The sequence below is a fragment of the Punica granatum genome, chromosome 1, assembly GCF_007655135.1.
Source record: "Punica granatum isolate Tunisia-2019 chromosome 1, ASM765513v2, whole genome shotgun sequence".
NCBI classification, from domain to species: domain Eukaryota; kingdom Viridiplantae; phylum Streptophyta; class Magnoliopsida; order Myrtales; family Lythraceae; genus Punica; species Punica granatum.
In genome coordinates this window covers 36975754-36993625 of record NC_045127.1, presented here as the reverse complement: position 1 = coordinate 36993625, position 17872 = coordinate 36975754, and the positions used below count along the sequence as shown (strand labels likewise).

The following is a 17872-nucleotide window of genomic DNA, read 5'->3' as shown; positions in this document are numbered from 1 at the left end:
CCATCGCTAGAGCAGGTGGGTCAAAACAAGGTGCTGACAGGCATGACATAGTTATTGTTATTTTTGCCATTACTGGAAATTGGCGAATTCTACATGGCAACACCTCATTTGAGTTGCACCATACAATACTTTATTTTAGGATCCTTTTAATTTTTTCAATTTAGATTTTAGCCCCCATAACTTTTCATCAGTTCACGATTTCATCCCAAATTTGGTTTAATGATGTGGACCAGTTATATTATGCCACGTGTAATGTCCAACCCAGCGTTTTTTTCTCTTCGATTAACTGAACCAACCGGTTTTAAGAGCCGGACGGATCATATGTTTATACCTTGACCCACAGCCCGAACCACCGTCACGGGAATGGATGCCGACACTGAGTAGCATGACGGCCACTAGCCGCATGATGGCTGCCTGCACGGCAGCATCTGACCGAGGTTCCATCATCTTCCATCGTTGACCAATTGATATGGAGTGAAATTATCATCATTTGCCGATGAACCTGGCCGTAACATTGCCACCCGACGACAACCTCCGCCGGAACTTTGTTATCCTCGCTACCTGAGTTGTCCGCGCTACCTAAGCCCCAGCAGTTTTCCATACTATATTCTCCCGCACTTTGAAGATTTCAGGCATGTAATTCTTCGATTTCATATTTTATCTCAGTTCCTCGCTCTTCAAATCGGCCGAGTAATTGCGTTTCACTTTATATCATGATTTGTTCATTTGTTTGCTTAAATTCTCATTGGATTTGTTCAGAATTAAGTGAATATATTTAAACTTTGATTGACTTTCTGGGCAATATTAGCTCCCACTTTTTGGAGTGTGGCATGAAGTCTCAGTTATCCTTATAATGTGTTCGCTGAAATGGTTGAAAGAAGATAGGTAATATATTTGACGTATGATTGGTTTGTCGCAGAAAATGGCTAGAGTTAAAAATGTTGGATCCGGCAAGGGCAATACAATCAACCAAATGATAAAAAAATATAGGTACGTTAGTTAATTAATCCATTATACGAACACTAACTGCAGCATTTGTGTTTTTAGCTAACTTACATTGCCATTTTCGGATGTACAGGGTATTGAGGGAATGCCGTGTGACAAAAGTAGATCATTTCAGTAGCATATTACTGTTAGAATTGGATCTAATCATATATGAATGCTAATATTTGAACGAGTTAGGTAGACTGCTTTGTTACTTTTATATGTGGTTAAATTAATCATTTATATACGTCTAAACTTTATGCTCTAAAGTTTCTGTACTGACAGTTTAATGCAAATGTCTTGACATATGAGACTCTTTAAGTAGTAGAAACTCAAGTTGGGATAATGTCTAGTGAGAGGTTGAAATCTCAAACACTTGACGATATATGTCTTGGCAAATGTGCTCAACTGTACGCATTGAAATTCTGTGCTGATCAACATTTGAATACAAATGTCTTCACATATGAGAGTCTTTAAGCAGTAAGAATCCAAGTTGGAGTAATATCTAGTGACATGTTAAATTTCCTATGCAATATATTATACTCAGTATAAATGACCACTAGTAAAGGGGACTACAATAATTACGATGTGGTGTCCATTCACATTTATACATGAAAGGGGAGTCCTCTTTGACCAATACATGTAGGTATAATATTTGGAATACATCAAAAAGTATTGATTTGACGGAGTCATTTTTCCATGAATAACAATTTCAAACTGAATGTAGATTAAAAATTGATAATCAAAATATAAAAATTGGTGGAACACTTATAGTTTAATCAGAAGATATCTAAATTAATGTGTATTATCCTATCATGATTGACACTAGCTCTAATCTTGCAAGTCTCGATAACTAAATGACAAAGTGGGCATTGCATTATATGCTCACTCAGTTGGTGATCGATGGGATCAAACCCATGAACAGCAACATTCCCACAATGGCAACCCATCACCCTACATAGATGCATTTGACAGAAACTCTCTACAACTCCATACGAAATCCCATTGTGGATCTCTATCGATTATGTGACCAAACCGCTCTGTGTGTTCAACCAAATCTTGTCCATTGATTGCGCCGGCCAATGCGAGGTTGTAGAAGGCAATAGTGGATTCAGAGTTGCTTTCGTAGCTTCAACTGCTTGCCTGCAATAGTTTTTAGTCTGCTTGATTAAATATTTTCGAAAAATTAATGTGTGCCAAGGATTAACTTGGCATACATATTCCCCACATTTGCTGCCTCCCATGGAAGTTTTTAGAAGTCATACTAAGAATCAGGCTCTAGCCTATAATATGAGCGAGTTCAATCCTTCTTAGAACGAGAGAACTAGTTGCTAAGATTGCCTCAACTGATTATTCATGCAAACTTCAAGGTTAGATAAATATCTCAGACGTGAAGTTGATGACGGGAAAAAACAAAAATTTAGGAATAAGAATTACGCTTCCATTAGGCGAAGATTCATCACGCTTTCAATATCCCAAGTGGCCAACGCAATTCGGATTATGAGAAAGAATGCATCGTCATTGTACCCTTTTGGTGATGGCATTATATTTTTTGTAGTGGATATGGAAGGAGGAGAAGAAGATTTGCAAGTTGACAGTGCAATCACCAGTCCTAAAACTAAGTTAATATAGGGCAACAAGTCGAAAGAGTGAGAGATAACCAATGGATTATTAAGAAAAGTTAATATCATTTGCTAATTGTTTGTTTTGTTTGTCACTTGGAGAGACACATTCAGTTGACCTATTAAAAGGCTAGTGAGATTATACATGTCTTGACAACATGTGTAATGTCTCTTACTAAGTAATGTCTATGACTGTTCACATCTATTGTTAATTTAAATTTCATACTAATTGCCTTACTTGTATTACTAATTTTCAAATTTAACCACAATTTATTAAGGCGACAATCCCATACAATATGTAGAGAATATACAGAAGTACTTTATATTTTCTTCTCTTGCACGTTCATCTTTTTCTTTTTCTCCATGGATTTGCTGTTCTCTATCAAATATAAATTTCAATGATCGTGTGTCTATGGAAGCAGAGTAGTGTTCATTCTTTATTTTAATTAAATTTTTCTTGCATTGAATTACATAGTCTAATTAATATTGTTAATCTCGCAGAGATCTCTGAACTTTTTAAATCCGTAATTCTGAGTGTAATTTAATTGGTAGCACTAAATAAGGATAAAAAATTATACATTGATACATTCGAAATAATAAAAATAATGCAAAATGTTTTGGATAGGCAGATTCTCGAGCAATAATATGCTTGCTTGTTCTTGATCTATGAAGATGATTTTTCCTTATACCAATGCCCCCAAATTTTGTGTAGTTGTTGTAGCAGTTACGACCAGTTTTAGAGATTGAAACTCTATCCCGATATGTGGATCTACCCAAGTCTTGATCATTGCTGCTTCGTTGCTGGGGCTAGTGGAATCAGCAATTGCAACGTCGTCTTTAAGCAGTTCATTTCCGTCATAATCAATTTTATCAATTAATTTTTCCTCCATTTCGAAATCCATGGAGAAAATGGAGAAACTAAATGATGAACGTGCATTTACTCAAAAAATGGAAAACAGATGAACGTGGGAGAAAAGAAAATATACAAAGTACTTTTATATATTCTTTACATATTGTATGGGATTGTTGCCTATATTATAGTTGAATTAGAAAGTTAATATTGTAAGTATGGCAATTAGTATAAAATCTTAGTTAAAATATAAAATTAATTAATTGCTAACGCCGTTAGTCTTAGCAGTCAGATGAGACACTATGGAGAATTGAGTTCCCCCAATGGACACATTAGTCTAAGCTTCTATTTGGTTTTAATTCTGTTCTACTTAACTTTTTGAAATAAGAGAAGATAAATATAATTATTTCAAGTGTTAACAAATAAATAGATGGGTGAGAATATTTATGTATATATATAAATTTGATAGTAGATAGGAAATTTATTTATTAACAAATTGATTATAAAAATGATTAGAAAAAAGTATTGGTGAGAAATTATATTCAAATAGAAAAAAAACAAAACAATAATTATTATATTGTTGAATTTAAAGAAGAATTGAATTGAATTTGATAAAGTAAAATATTTATTTAAAAATCAAACACAGCGTAAATTTTTTAATAAGAAAAGTAAAAGTATCAAATTATAAGATCTTATAAATTATAATTAAATCCGTGAAAACTTTGGTAGTAGAATTTTTGGTAAAGTCACCCATGCTCTCTTTCTCGATTATAAAAGAAATTTATGATCTAATATGAGAAAATAATTTCATTAACAAAAATTGAATGTGTAATATTTTATTCTTATAAGAAAATATGTATTTTTGCATTACGCTCTTTATTTGTAACAAAATTTTCTATTTTTTTTCCCTTTTTGTTATAAAATCGTGGACTGCGGTTTTTCTCGTCAAAATCAAAATGACGGCAGAGCCAAAAATTGAATCCCATCCGACACGTCTTTGCCCCGGGGATGGATGGAGAGGGGAAGGGGGACGGTACAGATTTATTTATATAATTAATAATTCCTCATGAAAAGGTTATAATTAAAAAATAGGAAAAAAAAAGTGAGAAAAGACAAGAGGGGAGAAAGAGAGAGAGTCAAGAGGAGCATCCAATCCAAACCCAACAGTCTTTCTTTTCCCATTCTCGTCTCTTCCTTCCCCATCATCATCTTCCCTTCCCCAGCCAGCAGCCTCCCTCAGCCTGCCTTTCTTTAAGCACTATTTACTTAATTCAAAAACATTCTCTCATTTCAAAAAGATTTGATGCCTTTGCTTTGCCCTCGTCATCCTATTCAAAACCTTCCTCTTCCTCTTCCTCTTTCTTCCTGGAGAGAGTAGAACGACGGACAGTGTACTAGAATCTCGTAAGTTTGTCTCCTTGAGTTGAGGGGATTGCTGATCTGTCTGTTGGGTCAATCAATCGAGGGTTAATCCATCAACCAGCCGATCAGTCATGCCTTCAGGTGCCAAGAAGAGGAAAGCCAACAAGAAGAAGAAGGCTCAGCAGCCCCATCAGTCGTCCCATGGTACTGAATCCCTCATTCACTCCACACCCTACTCGTTTCTATCGCAATCCTTGACTCTTCCGACCTTTGTTTTCTGGGTTTTACTGGGTTTTCTCGTTTGCGGCTTCTCTTTCGTTTTTTGTTGCGGTCATCTGTTTTTTACTAGCATTGGTGGGTGGGTTTGTGGGTTTCCTTGATACTGATTAGATCTACGTGCTTATGTGGTGCTGATTATGATTAGTGTTGCTGCTGTTGCCTTAACTTGATTTCGATCTTTTTGTTGGCTGGGAAATGGTGGCAGAGACTGATGATCCGAGGCAACATGAAGAGAAGGACAGTGATGGTGGTGAGGTGGAGGTTCTTTCCCCTGCATCTCAGGGCGGCCACCGTGACCCCTTCCCTAATGACGGGGCTGAGGAGTTCGAGGACCCTCCACCTGCCGGGTCGCATGCCTCTGAGAGCAAGTCCTTCGAGATGGAGGGCCCTGTTGACTCGGTTGGCGCCCCTAAGCTTTTAGGGCTCGAGGAGAATGAGAATGTCGAAATTGTCAAGGAAGTGAATTCTGAAGACATTTCGGAGAGGAAAACTGTTGATATCGAGTGCGTTGATGTTGAGGCTGTGGAGATCGTGGCCAATGGCGCCGAGGGAAAAGCCAATGGTGTCAGCTTGGATAATGGGTCTCAGGTTTTTGAGGAGAAGAAGGTAGAGATGGAAGAAGTGGAAGCTGTGGCTTTGGAAGCATCCAATACTAATGATTTCGTGAAGCAAATCGATTCTCTGCCTGAAGCATCCAATACCAATGATTTCGTGAAGCAAATCGATTCTCTGCCTGAAGAGCCAGTTCAGATTGTTGAGAACACCCTTGTTGTTGATTCCATTGAACCGGTGCCATCTGCGTTCGAATCTGAGAATGTTATTCATGTGACTAAAGCTTTGGTAGAAGAGACTCCAGCAGGCTCTGCTTCCACATTGAAGGATCAACACGAGAAATTGAGGCCAGAAATAGATGAGCTTCCGCAAGTTTCGGAGACCGTGCCAGAAGCTTCATCAGTGAAGGTCCACGAAACAGCGGTTGATGCGACTGATGAAATTGCTGGGAAATCATCCTGTGATGAAAAGGAGGGCAAATTGTTGGTGAGTCCAGCAACGAAGGCCAAGGAAACTGTGGCTGTCGTGACCGATGAAATTGCTGGGAAATCATCCAGTGATAAAAAGGAAGGAAAGTTGTTGGTGAGTCCTGCAACAAATGTCGTGACCGATGGAAATGCTGGGAAATTGTCCAGTGATGAAAAGGAGGGCAAGTTGTCAGCAAGTCCAGAAGCTCCAATTGCTCAAGCTCGTGATGTGGTCGAGGCTGCCAAGGAGGCTGAGAGACCTCAGCCCTCAGAGAACCAGGTATTGCTCCAATCCCTCTCTGGGCTTTAAACTTTGGAAGTTCTAGTTGTTATCATTGTGGTCCAATATGGCCAATATGGATTTGTTATATATTCTTTTGGATCCTCCTGCAGACTCCGATGGCACCGGCACCAAGAGTTTCTCAAAAAACTTCTTTGTTAAGTTGCTGTGGGATACTTGATGTGATAATGGGTTCCTCGAGATAATTTCAGGTATCTGTATTTGTTGCATGTTACAGACAGAATCTCATATCATAGTCTTGATGGGACATGAATCTGCTCATGTCTTGCATTATAGTGGGGATCTTAACTCTAGTTTGATAGGATGATTTTGTTTCTAAGTCCCTCTGGGTATGGTTAACATCAGATTCTTGTGTAAAGCTTATGTACAGGAATATGAAGGAATACATGTTACATTAACGAAATCCGTTATTGTCAAAACTAACAATGTATGATATGAACCCATAAAACAAACTGTAGTCGGGAGCTTTTAGAGGTCCAGCAGTCCCAGAACCGGAGCAGAGCAGAATTCTGTCAAATCTATTAGACCTGGTCAAACCTAGCGGGAAATGACCTAACTTTGATAGTTTTGACTTGCCTGGAGATGTGAATTAGATAAGGTGTGCATGATCTAGTTTCAGTAGTTTGGACACCGGCTGACTTCCACACTAAAGCAAATTAAAATCGTCCTAATATCTTGAAATAAGAAAGATAATAATTAGCATTAAGAAAAACACTTTCTGATTTCTACAGACAATGTACTTTGCTTAAATTGTCATTCAGATCTTAAATCTCCAGAAAATGTGAGAGCGTCTTTGCCTTTTTGGGTTTGCTCTTAGATTAGGAAAAAGTTATAATAATTTTAACTTAGCATGGACTTGGAAAGTTGATAACAGATGATAGGGAAAAAAAATCCATCATTTTTAAACGCTTCAACGAACACTTTCTACTCTTAAAAATAATGTTTATGAAGAGCTTATACAGTGTCTCACCACACTTTCGAATAAGACCTCAGTCTTTTCGTCATGACAATCTAATGGACAAAGGCAAACTGGTGGTAAATTATTTGTATATTGTCAAGTTTTGGATGTTAAACCAATTGTAATGCATTTATTGCTAAGAGAAGTTCTTAATTTTCGTATTTCACTTTCCTCTGACTCTGTATTCTTTCTTTAATGGAATAGTGCAATGATTATTCTAACATAATGGAAACTTAATGGAATCATGCTCTCAATATATGGACAATTTTCTAACTTAAAGTAAAATGTTTTTTGGAATTATATGCTTATAAAATAGTTTCTTTTATCCCTCATGTGATTCGTTTTTATCGTTTTCTGGGGTTAGAAAGGAGGTCCATGGACCAATAGTGGATAGGGAAAAGTTAAATACTGGGGCATGAAAAGCCTCACTGGTGAGATCGAGCTCAGTACCTCTAGGTTACAAGTCCAACGCTGTCACTACAGAGAATCCCCTTCTTGCGCCTCATGTAATTTGGAGAACTAGATTTACATATGACAAGATTTGTTTGTTAATATTGGAAGATTACGAAACTAATCTCTAAAACCTCTATGTATACACAGACAAACACATATTCTTTTTAAGTTTTTGTATTTATTAAATTTTGTTTTATTTTTTTATATTTTGGTTGGATAATTGATCTTGTCATCATCCAGTGACGATTTTTCTTTAGGAGGGTAAAAAAGCCAAAATCTAGTTGACTGTGCACTAGCAAAACACATTTACTTCTTAAAAGTCCTAACAATTCATATATCCTATTCAAGTTCAAGCTCCTTTGACAAACAGGGTGATTCATCAGAAGGCAAAAGTTGCCATGCCTCTGTATATACACAAACGCATAATATCGCAAAAGTGGAAAGTTTTTCTGGGAAGGTAAAATATCGAAATCTAGTTTGACTTTGCACTTGCAAAATCACCGTTATGTCTTGTAAGTCCAAACAATCTCCTTGTCTTTTGGAATCCAAGCTACTTTGGCCATCGTTTGAATATGATGATTCATCAGAAGGCAAAATCTGCTATTTCTAAAGAGTTTTATCTTAATGTTGTTCTTCTTTGGATAATGAAGACTGACCTACGTGCCACATTTTATGGTTGGGCTTTGATTTGTCTTTGTATGCATTATGTGCGTATCAAAGTCCAATGACTATTTTGGAGATTGAACTTTCACCTGTTGTAGTAATTTTGCATGTTAAGTTACTTTCAAGTGTGGGATCTGTGATGGTTAATGCAAGACTACACTTTCGGCGAAGAATTACTAGATGATGACCGATCATTTTTTTGTCAGTTCTTTCTGACAAATGAAGAGTTGATCACTTAAAAAAGCCATCTGAAAGTTCATTTAGTTTGGGTATAGAGTTTGGGGGATATATCCGCTCTTTTTGCTTTTATTGATCTTTTTACAACATAGTTGAATTGCTTTGCTTATTTTCTCGCCCTGACGCTCTGCTCCGACATCTTTATACTGCAGGGAGCAGGACAGTGACAAAGTTAGAAGAGCAGTGATGCTTTAGAATCCTAGGGAGGAAGGATTTGGATCAGAGTTTATGGAATTCCTGGTTCGGCGTCTTTCGATGTTCCTTTTAGTGATACTATAATGATGGAAAAGGACCACGAGTAGGCAGAACAACAGACTTGTGTTCCAAATAGTGCTGGACTTTCGTGGGCAGTAGTAGTGAGCTATTTTTGTAATTCCATTGTTGTGGCTTTCACAGTTAGCGTCTTATACGAGTCATCTTCAGAACATATTCGTTCCCGCTTCGTTTAGGTGCATGACTATATAAGTTTCTATTCAATGTGGTTGATACTTTTTTGGTCTGAGTAATGCAGATTTGTGTCGGATCGCATGTTCTTGTTGATGTTGCTTCGATGGGTTTCATCCCTGTCTTGGAATTTTTGAAAGTAGTACCGACTCTGGCATGTTGAAAGGGCTGATGGTGGGAGAATACTTCTCTGAACAGTTAGCTCGTGAAATGATTATTCCTTATTTTTCGACACAAATCCAATCAAATATTCATACAAATTCACCCCGAAAAGTCCAAAGCCAAGCCTGATATTGTGCGTATCATACAAACAGCAGAAAGAGAATTCGCACAAAACGGGTCTTCAGACAGCCACCACGTATCGGAGACTGGTCCTGTACATCAGCCTCTTCTCGATGAGGCGCCATGGATAGCCGCAATGTAAAAGAGCTGGGTAGCTGAGAGGATTATTAGGAATGCTTCCATCGTCCTCTGCTCAAAAGAAAAGGAAAAAAAGATCAATTTGTAGTGTAAGAAATCAATGGCAGGATTTAATCAAATAAGTGTGATATTGATTTACCAGTTTGGCATTTCTGATGTGCAGTTCAATCTCTTTGCAGGCAAAGCTGCGTATGAATCAGAACACCTTTTTTTAGTAAAGACAACCCGGGACACCCGATTGAGCAAATAAAATACAATAATATGACACGAATTGAAACAAAATATTGGTTCACAGAGCGGACAGAATAATCAACCCGATCACAGCATCTGCTTTGAGATGGATCGGGAAGGAAACGATGCGTTTGTAATTGTAGGACCCAGTAATAGGGTGTAAGTTACCCCATAGCAAGGAGAGTGAGAGTCCAGGCAATAGCCCCGACTGCAGCAGCAGAAGGTAAGCTGTCGATGTTCCAGGCTCGGAGGTGGTTAACACCTGCGATGGCAGACGCAATCCCGACCGCTCCGGCTATCAGAGAGAACGTAACGAAGAAGCCGGTCGCAGCATTTCCCATCGGAAAGTATATGGGGGAGAAATGAGCCGGAAGATCGAAGCCCGGTCCTACACAAATGGTTTAACCTTATTAATTGGCGTCATCAATTGATGTAGACGAAATTACATTGCTTCCTTTTTTTTTTCTTTTTTAAATTAGAAATTTTCCCTTCATTTTTTAGATGAATGCAAGAAACATATTCAATGGTGTAATAAACTAATAATCCACAAAAGGAAAAAAAAAATAAAAACCCCGGCAATTCCTCACAAATGACAACCTATGCCACTATCTATATTTCAAAGAAAGTTCAAGAGGGAAAAAAGCAAATAACAGAACCATAGACAAAGTGAGAACATACATTCTCTTCGGGTAAAAGTGTTCAGATTAAAGTTGCGGAAGAGAGTTAATTACCGATGATGAAGCCACGGTCGATAGCGATATTAGTGGCCCATCCACCGATGCACAGAACGATCATGTACATACAGAAATTGAGGAATAGAAGAAGAGAAGCCACATTCTTCATCTGCCCACCTGCCATTTCCAATTCTTCTTCGTGTTGGCTCAAGAAGAGGCAATTCAATCTTCTAATAAGAGGAATATAAGATTCAATGTATGTGTGTTGGGTTCTGCCATTGGAGGGAGGGGGAGGAGAGTATAAATATGAAAGGCTGAGGTTCTTTTCTTGCAAGGCTGTCTGGTTCTAAAGGGCTTTGTGGGGTTGTAAGGAAAATTGCTTCATTATCAAGGCAACTCTTGGAACATGGGTCCAAGCAGGGGCAGAGCCAATGAAGGAGCAGGGGTTGCCCCCCTGAACTTTGAAATTTTTAAATTTTGCTCCAAAAGTATGTGTTTTTTTATTATGTAAAATTAGTATTTTGCCCCCTCTGAACTTTGAAATTTTTAAATTTTGCCCCAAATGTATAAGTTTACCCCTGGATAAAAATCTTGGCTCTGCCCTAGGTTCAAGGATTATGTTTGCTATCTGGCTAGCTATTAGGAGATCCCCTTGATTATTGATTAATCAAATTTAAAGTTGGGTACAGTATTCTTATAATATTATGGGAGGGTAGCTAGTTCCTTCAATTTCTCTCGGAGGGAAAGTGATATTCCTTGCCTATTGGATTTGGTAATGTGAGTGGAGGCATCAAGATTATCTTGTCTTCACACGTAGGGCTTGACATCTTTGGTAGATCGCTTCTCGGAGCGGTCATATATCAAGGATTGGCATCTCTTACCGTACGAATCGACAGGCTTCCCCTGTAAAAGAAAGGCCAAAACGCAGTCACTCGACATGCTTTGACCTGTTCAATGGCAGTCCGAGGACTTTCCCGGAGGTCATAAAATTAATTTCCTCATCATACAACATTAACAAATACTTATGTCTTTGTTTATATGTATAGACAGGTGCTTGTCTGCTTGAGAAATAAATTCCCGAATACAAATTTCCCCCAGTTTTTCTCTATCAAAATTGTATTATATTCACATACATAGAAATTTATTTTTTTTGGATAAATTATGTAGACATTATTCTCACGATTCCGGGAGATCAAATATTAAAAGTTGAGAAAAGTAAAATTTTTAACCTAGTAGCTTTGAGTACTTTTTTGTTTTCGTCCATTTTCTTTCTTTGGTTTTTTTTTGTCCACTACCTTTGATTCATTTTCCATTTCTCTCATTCAGTAACTTTTACCATTAAGTAAGTTGAGTTGGCCATACCACCAGCACGGTAATCTAGCGGTTAAGCATCAAGTGCTCTACTTGAACATCACGAATTCGTACTTCACGAAGGATGTAAAGCTCACCACTATGTGGGTGTATTATGGGATGGCCGTGGCCGGCCCATAATGCTTGATCCAGTGAGCCTTGGACTTAATTCACTAGTGTGTTGGTGGGGCTACGGTGACAAAGTTGGGCTAAAGTCTCAGCGAACTAAAGCAAAAAAAACATTCCGTGGCGGTTAGGCTCCCTTAGTTGGAACAGTTACAGTGGGCTAATAACCCGATCTAGCCTTTTTATTCAGCGAAAAAGTTGAGTTGGCCATCCATGTCAGAAAAATAGGAGTATAAACCAAACGTGGCGCATAACATTTTAATTGACCAAACTAAACCGATCGATAAACCACTGTAGTATTCCCGATTCAGTATTCACAACCCGACACTACAACACAGTACCTACGTTATCTTCTTCTCTACATTTCGAACAGAGTCCACTCTTCAACTGTGTTCTCATTCTCTTCTTCCTTTTCTCTGAGATTCAATATTCACAACCCGACACTACACCACACTACCTACGTTATCTTCTTCTCTACATTTCGAACAGAGTTCACTCTTCAACTGTGTTCTCATTCTCTTCTCCCTTTTCTCTGAGAGAAGTTGGGCCAAAGTTCGTCAAAATTAGGGTTTAGTTCGACTAATTTGGATGAAATTGGGTTCAATTATCTGAGCTAAGAACGACATTGAGGGGGAAGCATTACTGTGTTGATAAATCTGAAGCCGATGCAAATTGTTCGACAGAACTTATCCATTTGTAAATCCAATGCAAATTGTTTTTGTCTATTTCTTGAAGAGCTAAATGATGCTTTAAGGGCAACGTTTTCTGAGGAGCACATGTAAACATTTGCTGGACCGCTCCATCATTCTACTCCAGATGAAGATTGAAGCTGAAGATTACGGAGGCAGAACGACGGACATCAATCTATGCGTCTTCAACCTTTTTTTTTTTTTTTTCCTTTTTTCTTTTGTGAGTCAATTTGTTCCCTTCGCAAGCAAAGTAATCCGAACCGGGTTGGACCGTTTCGGTTCAATTTCTTTTCAAATAGAAAAGTACATTGCTTGCCATGTGGAAATATATTACAGGTGGGTCTCATAATGATTTACAAGTCAGCTTAACTTAACGGAAAAGGTCACAGTGGGAGGAAAAGAAAAAAAAATCATATAGGACTGAAATAGAAAAGGTTCCAAAGGTAGTGGGTGAAAATAGAAAAATAAATAAAAAGTGGACAAAAATAGAAAAGTAGTCATAGCCACTGGGTCAAAAGTAAACTTTTTTCTTAAAAGTTATTCCTCCTTACAACGAGTGCGCTTCCCAAAACTCGTACTTATATTTTCTTCGAGATTGAAGCCACTTATCACTCAACTAATACATTGTTGGTTATAAAAATTTATTTCAATCAATGAAAAGTATATTCTTTTTTTATTAACAAAAAGTATTTATTATGCAAAATTTTATATTAGAAAGGGGTTTTCGCATTATCCTATTGTTTCATATTTTTTTTCAAATCTATCATATACTTTTAAAATTATCAAAAATATCCCATTGTTTACATTTTTTTTCCAAATCTATCATGACGTTATATTTTCCGTTAATGAAACGTAAGTAGGTTCCAAATCTATCCTATGATTTTAGTTTTTTTCTCAAATCTATCATATGGTTTTAATTTTTTTCTCAAATCTATCTCATAGTTTTAATTTTTTTCTCAAATCTATCATGAGTAAATGCTCATAGTCGCAAGACCGTTAAATGTTGACAAAAGATAAAACGACGTGATAGATTTGAAAAAAAAATAAACCATGAGATATTTTTGATAATTTTAAAAGCATATAATAGATTTGAAAAAAAGGTGAAATCATATGATATATGACGTAACTTGCCTTATTAGAAATAAATTGTACATACAGAAAAATAAATTATAAATATATAAATATGAAAAGGGAAAAAAAGGCCAACATATAATTATTTATTGTTCTCCTTGATCTTTATTAAAATGTACATTAGCTCCCAAAGAAAAAAAATATTGGAACAAATAAAAACGGTTCTAACTCAATGGCAAGATTGGAAACGTACGTATAATCAGGATGAATCGAGAAATATAGTCCGAAGCGGAGATGAGGTAAAAGGAATAATGAGATCGTAAAGGCAAGGGAGTCAAAATACGATAATTTCATAGAGAAAAAAAAAATTGACGTAATGCACATTAAAAAAATTCATAATATTTACCAAATTCAAGTAGGCGACTGCATATATAGTGCACCCCTAAGTCCGTCCTTGTGTTTATAAAGATAATATTGTACTAATCCCCCTGCATGAATTTCAAGCGTATGGGGTCATCGTCAATTCTTGGTGCAAAAATTTGTTATGAATTATTCACTTTCCCATTTAAATAGAGTCCACTAACACTTTCATCCTTCAATTTTTCCATTGCCACCACACTGCACGATTTTTAAAATCGGGAATTTGATCTTCCAATTTCAATTCCATCAAACATTTTAGTTCAAATGTCTCGATGGAAATTTGACATGGAGTCTGAACTGGCACAAACGGCGTTACTTTTATGCCACGTAGTCATTAAAACGACGTCATTTTTGCTCTCTTCAAACCACAAAATAAAACGACAACTTTTCGATCGTCTCCAAATGAAGCAAATGACGTCGCTTCCAGCTTCCCCTACCCATATAATCAAGCAACGTTGGATCTCTGCTTGCGTTAAAAGGGTTGAAAGGTGCGGCAATCATCCCCAGTTTCTCTAGCTAACCTAAATCGCAGAGAGGTGAAAGAGTGAGTGCAATCAAAAGGGAATCCAAACAATCAAGGTGAAACAAGCATGATACTAAGGAATCTAGGTTAGTGAAGCTTGCTTTGGTATAGAGTCTGTTCCTTTTTGCTATAGAAATCAGAATGAGATAGCATTTAACGTTCCTAACGGTCCTACTACTGCGTTGTGATTGTGGACCACTGATATTGTCGTTTTTGTTTGGTTTATTTGTCATTTTCGCATTTATATGTTGGCCGGTAGGTGGAGATTTATAAAATAGTAAACTTTTTGTGGTTGTGGACCATGCTTGTCCTTATGATGCTGGGGTTGATGCCATTGTGTGTTTTTTTTTTAATAATTCTATCTCTTATTTGTTGCTTTATTTAAATCTCAAACAATGATAGAAGAAGATGATTGGTCGGATGGAGTTGATGAGGGTGAGGTTGGTAGTGATAGACAAGATGAAACTGAGGATGAGATTGGTAGCGATAGAGGAGATGAGACTAGTTCTAATGGATCTGAAACATTTGAACCTAGAGCATATGAGTATGAAGACAATGAGGATGATGATGAGGAATTCTTTGCAGAAGAAAATGAATTTGTAGATAAGATTGCAAGTGATAAAGCTGAGTCTTCAAGACAGAGAATGAAAGGGTTAGAAGCTGTTGTGAGAGCTCAAGAAAGATGTGACGATATTGTAATACCTGAGTTTGATTATCAAAGACACCTTTCTAAGGAGTATCATGGATTGATTGGGAGTGATGATGAAGACAATGGGATAATGCATGCTGATTTTGCCCGGCACCATTTGGTCAGGTCCATTTGGAGTTAGATATGGTCTTTCCCAATTTTAAACTATTTAAACAGGCTGTGAATGACTACAACATATATCTTGGGAGAGTTGTGAAGTTTAAGAAGAATGATAAGATTAGATATAGTGCAGCTTGTGTTGTGGAACATTATGAGTAAAAAATATATTGCTCATAGGCTTAGCATGTTGGGGTTACTAGATAAAGACCTTCTATTCCACCCATACCTGCAGCAGGGTCTTGAAGAATCTTCTAGCATATAGAAAATGGGTGGAGAAGAACCTAGTGGACGCTACGGGGAGTTATCCAAATTTTACAGCCAAAGATGCAGCCAAATACATGGCTTATAATTATCACGTTCACTTGGTAGAGATGAAGTTCTATAGAAATTTGGAAATAACCAGAGATATAGTTGAAGAATCTGAGAATGCACAATTTGTTGTACTTTATGATTATTGTGAAGAGATCAAAAGGAGCAACCCTAGGTCAACTGTAGGATTAAGTGTGGAGAGGGTTGTTCAGATTTTGCCTCCTAGGTTTGAGAAACTTTATATCTACTTTGAAACAACTAAAAGATGGACATTGAGGGGTTATAGACCTCTTATAAGTCTTGATGGATTCTTTTTGAAGTGATATTATAGAGGCACTCTATTAGCAGCAGTGATTCATGATCTCAACCAGACATTCTATCTCATTGCATACGTAGTTGTTGAGCTAGAGACAAAGGAAACATAAAAGTGGTTTCTAATAAGATTGATTGAGGATATAGGTTACTCTAATGAGCATGGCTGGAAATTGATCTTTGATATGTAAAATGTGCTTAATATCTTTAATTTATGAATATTAATATGCATTTATATCTTTCACATCTAAGCATTGTGTATATATGTAGGGTTTGCTGCCAGCAGTTCAAGAACTATGCGCAGGAACCAGGCATAGTTTCTGTGTGAAGCACTTGGAAGCAAATCTTTGAAGCCACTGGAGAATTTATGAGCCGAGAGGGTTATTGAGGGGCCGTGCTATGATCTTTTGAAGACAATTGTCAGCACCCCATTTTGATTCGCCGGTTCCAAGAGGGAATGACAACCGTAAATCCAACCATAGTCCGACAGACATGATAGAACAAGGCCCGCCAAGCCCAAGCTACTATTCTTACTCAGAGCAACAAGGGGCGATCACATGACCACATAGCAAGAACCATAGAAAAGCATCAAGGCATCCTGAAGGTAACCTAAAGAGACCAAACAGTTCTTGATTCCAAATCAACAGAGAACGACACATTACAGGGCTATTCTTTAGTAATTGACCGGAGCATCGGAGAGTATTCAGTGCATGAGCCCGAGAGATCCCTCTTGGTGCCAAATTAGGAATTCATCCGTGTCAGCACCCTATTTTGGCTCACCAAATCAAGCAATGCATATAAGCAAAGATTCAGGCCACGACTTGAGAATTGATACAGAAGAAGGCTCAACAAAGCAAGAAATCACTATTTATCCTCAAGTTAGCAGAGTTAAGCGGATGACATGGGCAAACAACAGAAAAACTTCATTGGTCATCAAAAGCCAATAGAGCGACTAGAGAGTTCAACAACATCCAAAACTAGCATTTTCAAAGCACATTAAGGATAATCCTATTTTTCGATAGTTTGCTCGACCATCGAAAGATAGTCAAGATTGGACTCCAAAAATTCACATCAGTGCCAAACAGATGAAAAGTGTCTTCAAACGCATTTTGCAGATCATCTGCTCTATACAGAACAACTTTCTGTATACGGACAACTTTTCAGTGGAAGTCCAAAAATGCTGGTTTTTCAGAGAAAAGTTAATGCCAAATATTAGACACAGCCATGTCCCACAATTATACAGAGCATGAGCATTGCTTCAGATTGTCTCTTTGAAGTCACACAGACTCCTCGAATGACTCCCGAGCAGCAGAACAAGCATACCTTTCAACGGAAAACCATATCCGAAGATTGGTCTGACAGAACATCGAAAATCCAAGTTAGTCATGCATTGCTCTGAAAACTACAACGGACATACGCAATTGGACAAATCAGACTGCAGAATCCTTTTCAGTTTCCCGAATGACCACCGAATGATAAAAAAGACCGTTTTTAACGGAAATTCATAACCGGAGGTCCTTTTCGTGGAAACTTGACACCGGATGGTTGGTTAACCCAGTGCCGCTTATCCTAACGCTCAATGTGAAATCCTCAGACAGAATCTCACAATCCATCTAGGCCCTCAAAACAGTGTTTTTAGGGTTTCAGAGGCACTTTTTCAATCCTTCAGAGTTTGTTCTCAACGAACAGAGGTCGCAGCGATCTCCGGATCATCCAAGCAACTCAGAAAGTATTCTGAGAAATTCAACTTCAGACTCCTAGGATGTC

General features: G+C 37.6%; 3 protein-coding genes and 1 long non-coding RNA gene across 5 annotated transcripts; 3 read left to right on the top strand and 1 right to left on the bottom strand.

The window, feature by feature from the left end:
- Positions 1-319: 319 nt before the first annotated feature.
- Positions 320-1383, top strand: LOC116199685. Its single transcript, XR_004155583.1, has 3 exons — positions 320-636; positions 920-990; positions 1079-1383. It is a non-coding gene; the product is annotated as an uncharacterized LOC116199685 (long non-coding RNA).
- Positions 1384-4593: 3210 nt separating this feature from the next.
- LOC116199663 lies at positions 4594-9256 on the top strand. Of its 2 annotated transcripts, XR_004155582.1 has the most exons (5): positions 4594-5022; positions 5303-6396; positions 6510-6608; positions 8199-8285; positions 8881-9256. XR_004155582.1 is itself a non-coding variant. In XM_031530125.1 (4 exons), the coding sequence occupies exons 1-3, from the start codon at positions 4950-4952 to the stop codon at positions 6600-6602; spliced, it is 1260 nt and encodes a 419-aa protein (XP_031385985.1). In that variant the 5' UTR covers positions 4597-4949; the 3' UTR covers positions 6603-6608; positions 8881-9256. The 2 variants fall into 2 exon arrangements, 1 of the variants encoding a protein (XP_031385985.1); XM_031530125.1 differs by lacking the exon at positions 8199-8285 and having other exon boundaries at positions 4597-5022.
- Positions 9257-9370: 114 nt separating this feature from the next.
- On the bottom strand, positions 9371-10814 carry LOC116199676 (membrane protein PM19L-like). The gene is made up of 4 exons (XM_031530139.1): positions 10555-10814; positions 9992-10211; positions 9732-9777; positions 9371-9643 (listed from the first exon to the last, which is right to left on the bottom strand). Exons 1-4 carry the CDS (start codon positions 10679-10681, stop codon positions 9554-9556), a joined length of 483 nt encoding a protein of 160 aa, XP_031385999.1. The 5' UTR covers positions 10682-10814; the 3' UTR covers positions 9371-9553.
- A 4257-nt stretch (positions 10815-15071) lies between these two features.
- LOC116205613 lies at positions 15072-16218 on the top strand. Its single transcript, XM_031538250.1, has 3 exons — positions 15072-15490; positions 15717-16019; positions 16125-16218. The coding sequence occupies exons 1-3, from the start codon at positions 15072-15074 to the stop codon at positions 16216-16218; spliced, it is 816 nt and encodes a 271-aa protein (XP_031394110.1).
- Positions 16219-17872: the final 1654 nt, after the last annotated feature.

Bases quoted from the DNA above. Each gene is read 5' to 3' on its own strand.
- LOC116199663 (XM_031530125.1), top strand. From the start codon at position 4,950: ATGCCTTCAGGTGCCAAGAAGAGGAAAGCCAACAAGAAGAAGAAGGCT. The intron at 5,023-5,302 runs GTACTGAATCCC...AAATGGTGGCAG, and splicing joins GCCCCATCAGTCGTCCCATG to AGACTGATGATCCGAGGCAA. The intron at 6,397-6,509 runs GTATTGCTCCAA...ATCCTCCTGCAG, and splicing joins CTCAGCCCTCAGAGAACCAG to ACTCCGATGGCACCGGCACC.
- LOC116199676 (XM_031530139.1), bottom strand. From the start codon at position 10,681: ATGGCAGGTGGGCAGATGAAGAATGTGGCTTCTCTTCTTCTATTCCTC. The intron at 10,212-10,554 runs GTAATTAACTCT...CCATTTGTGTAG, and splicing joins CGACCGTGGCTTCATCATCG to GACCGGGCTTCGATCTTCCG. The intron at 9,778-9,991 runs GTAACTTACACC...ATTCATACGCAG, and splicing joins CTCACTCTCCTTGCTATGGG to CTTTGCCTGCAAAGAGATTG.
- LOC116205613 (XM_031538250.1), top strand. From the start codon at position 15,072: ATGATAGAAGAAGATGATTGGTCGGATGGAGTTGATGAGGGTGAGGTT. The intron at 15,491-15,716 runs GTCCATTTGGAG...CCATACCTGCAG, and splicing joins GCCCGGCACCATTTGGTCAG to CAGGGTCTTGAAGAATCTTC. The intron at 16,020-16,124 runs GTTTGAGAAACT...GTGATATTATAG, and splicing joins GTTCAGATTTTGCCTCCTAG to AGGCACTCTATTAGCAGCAG.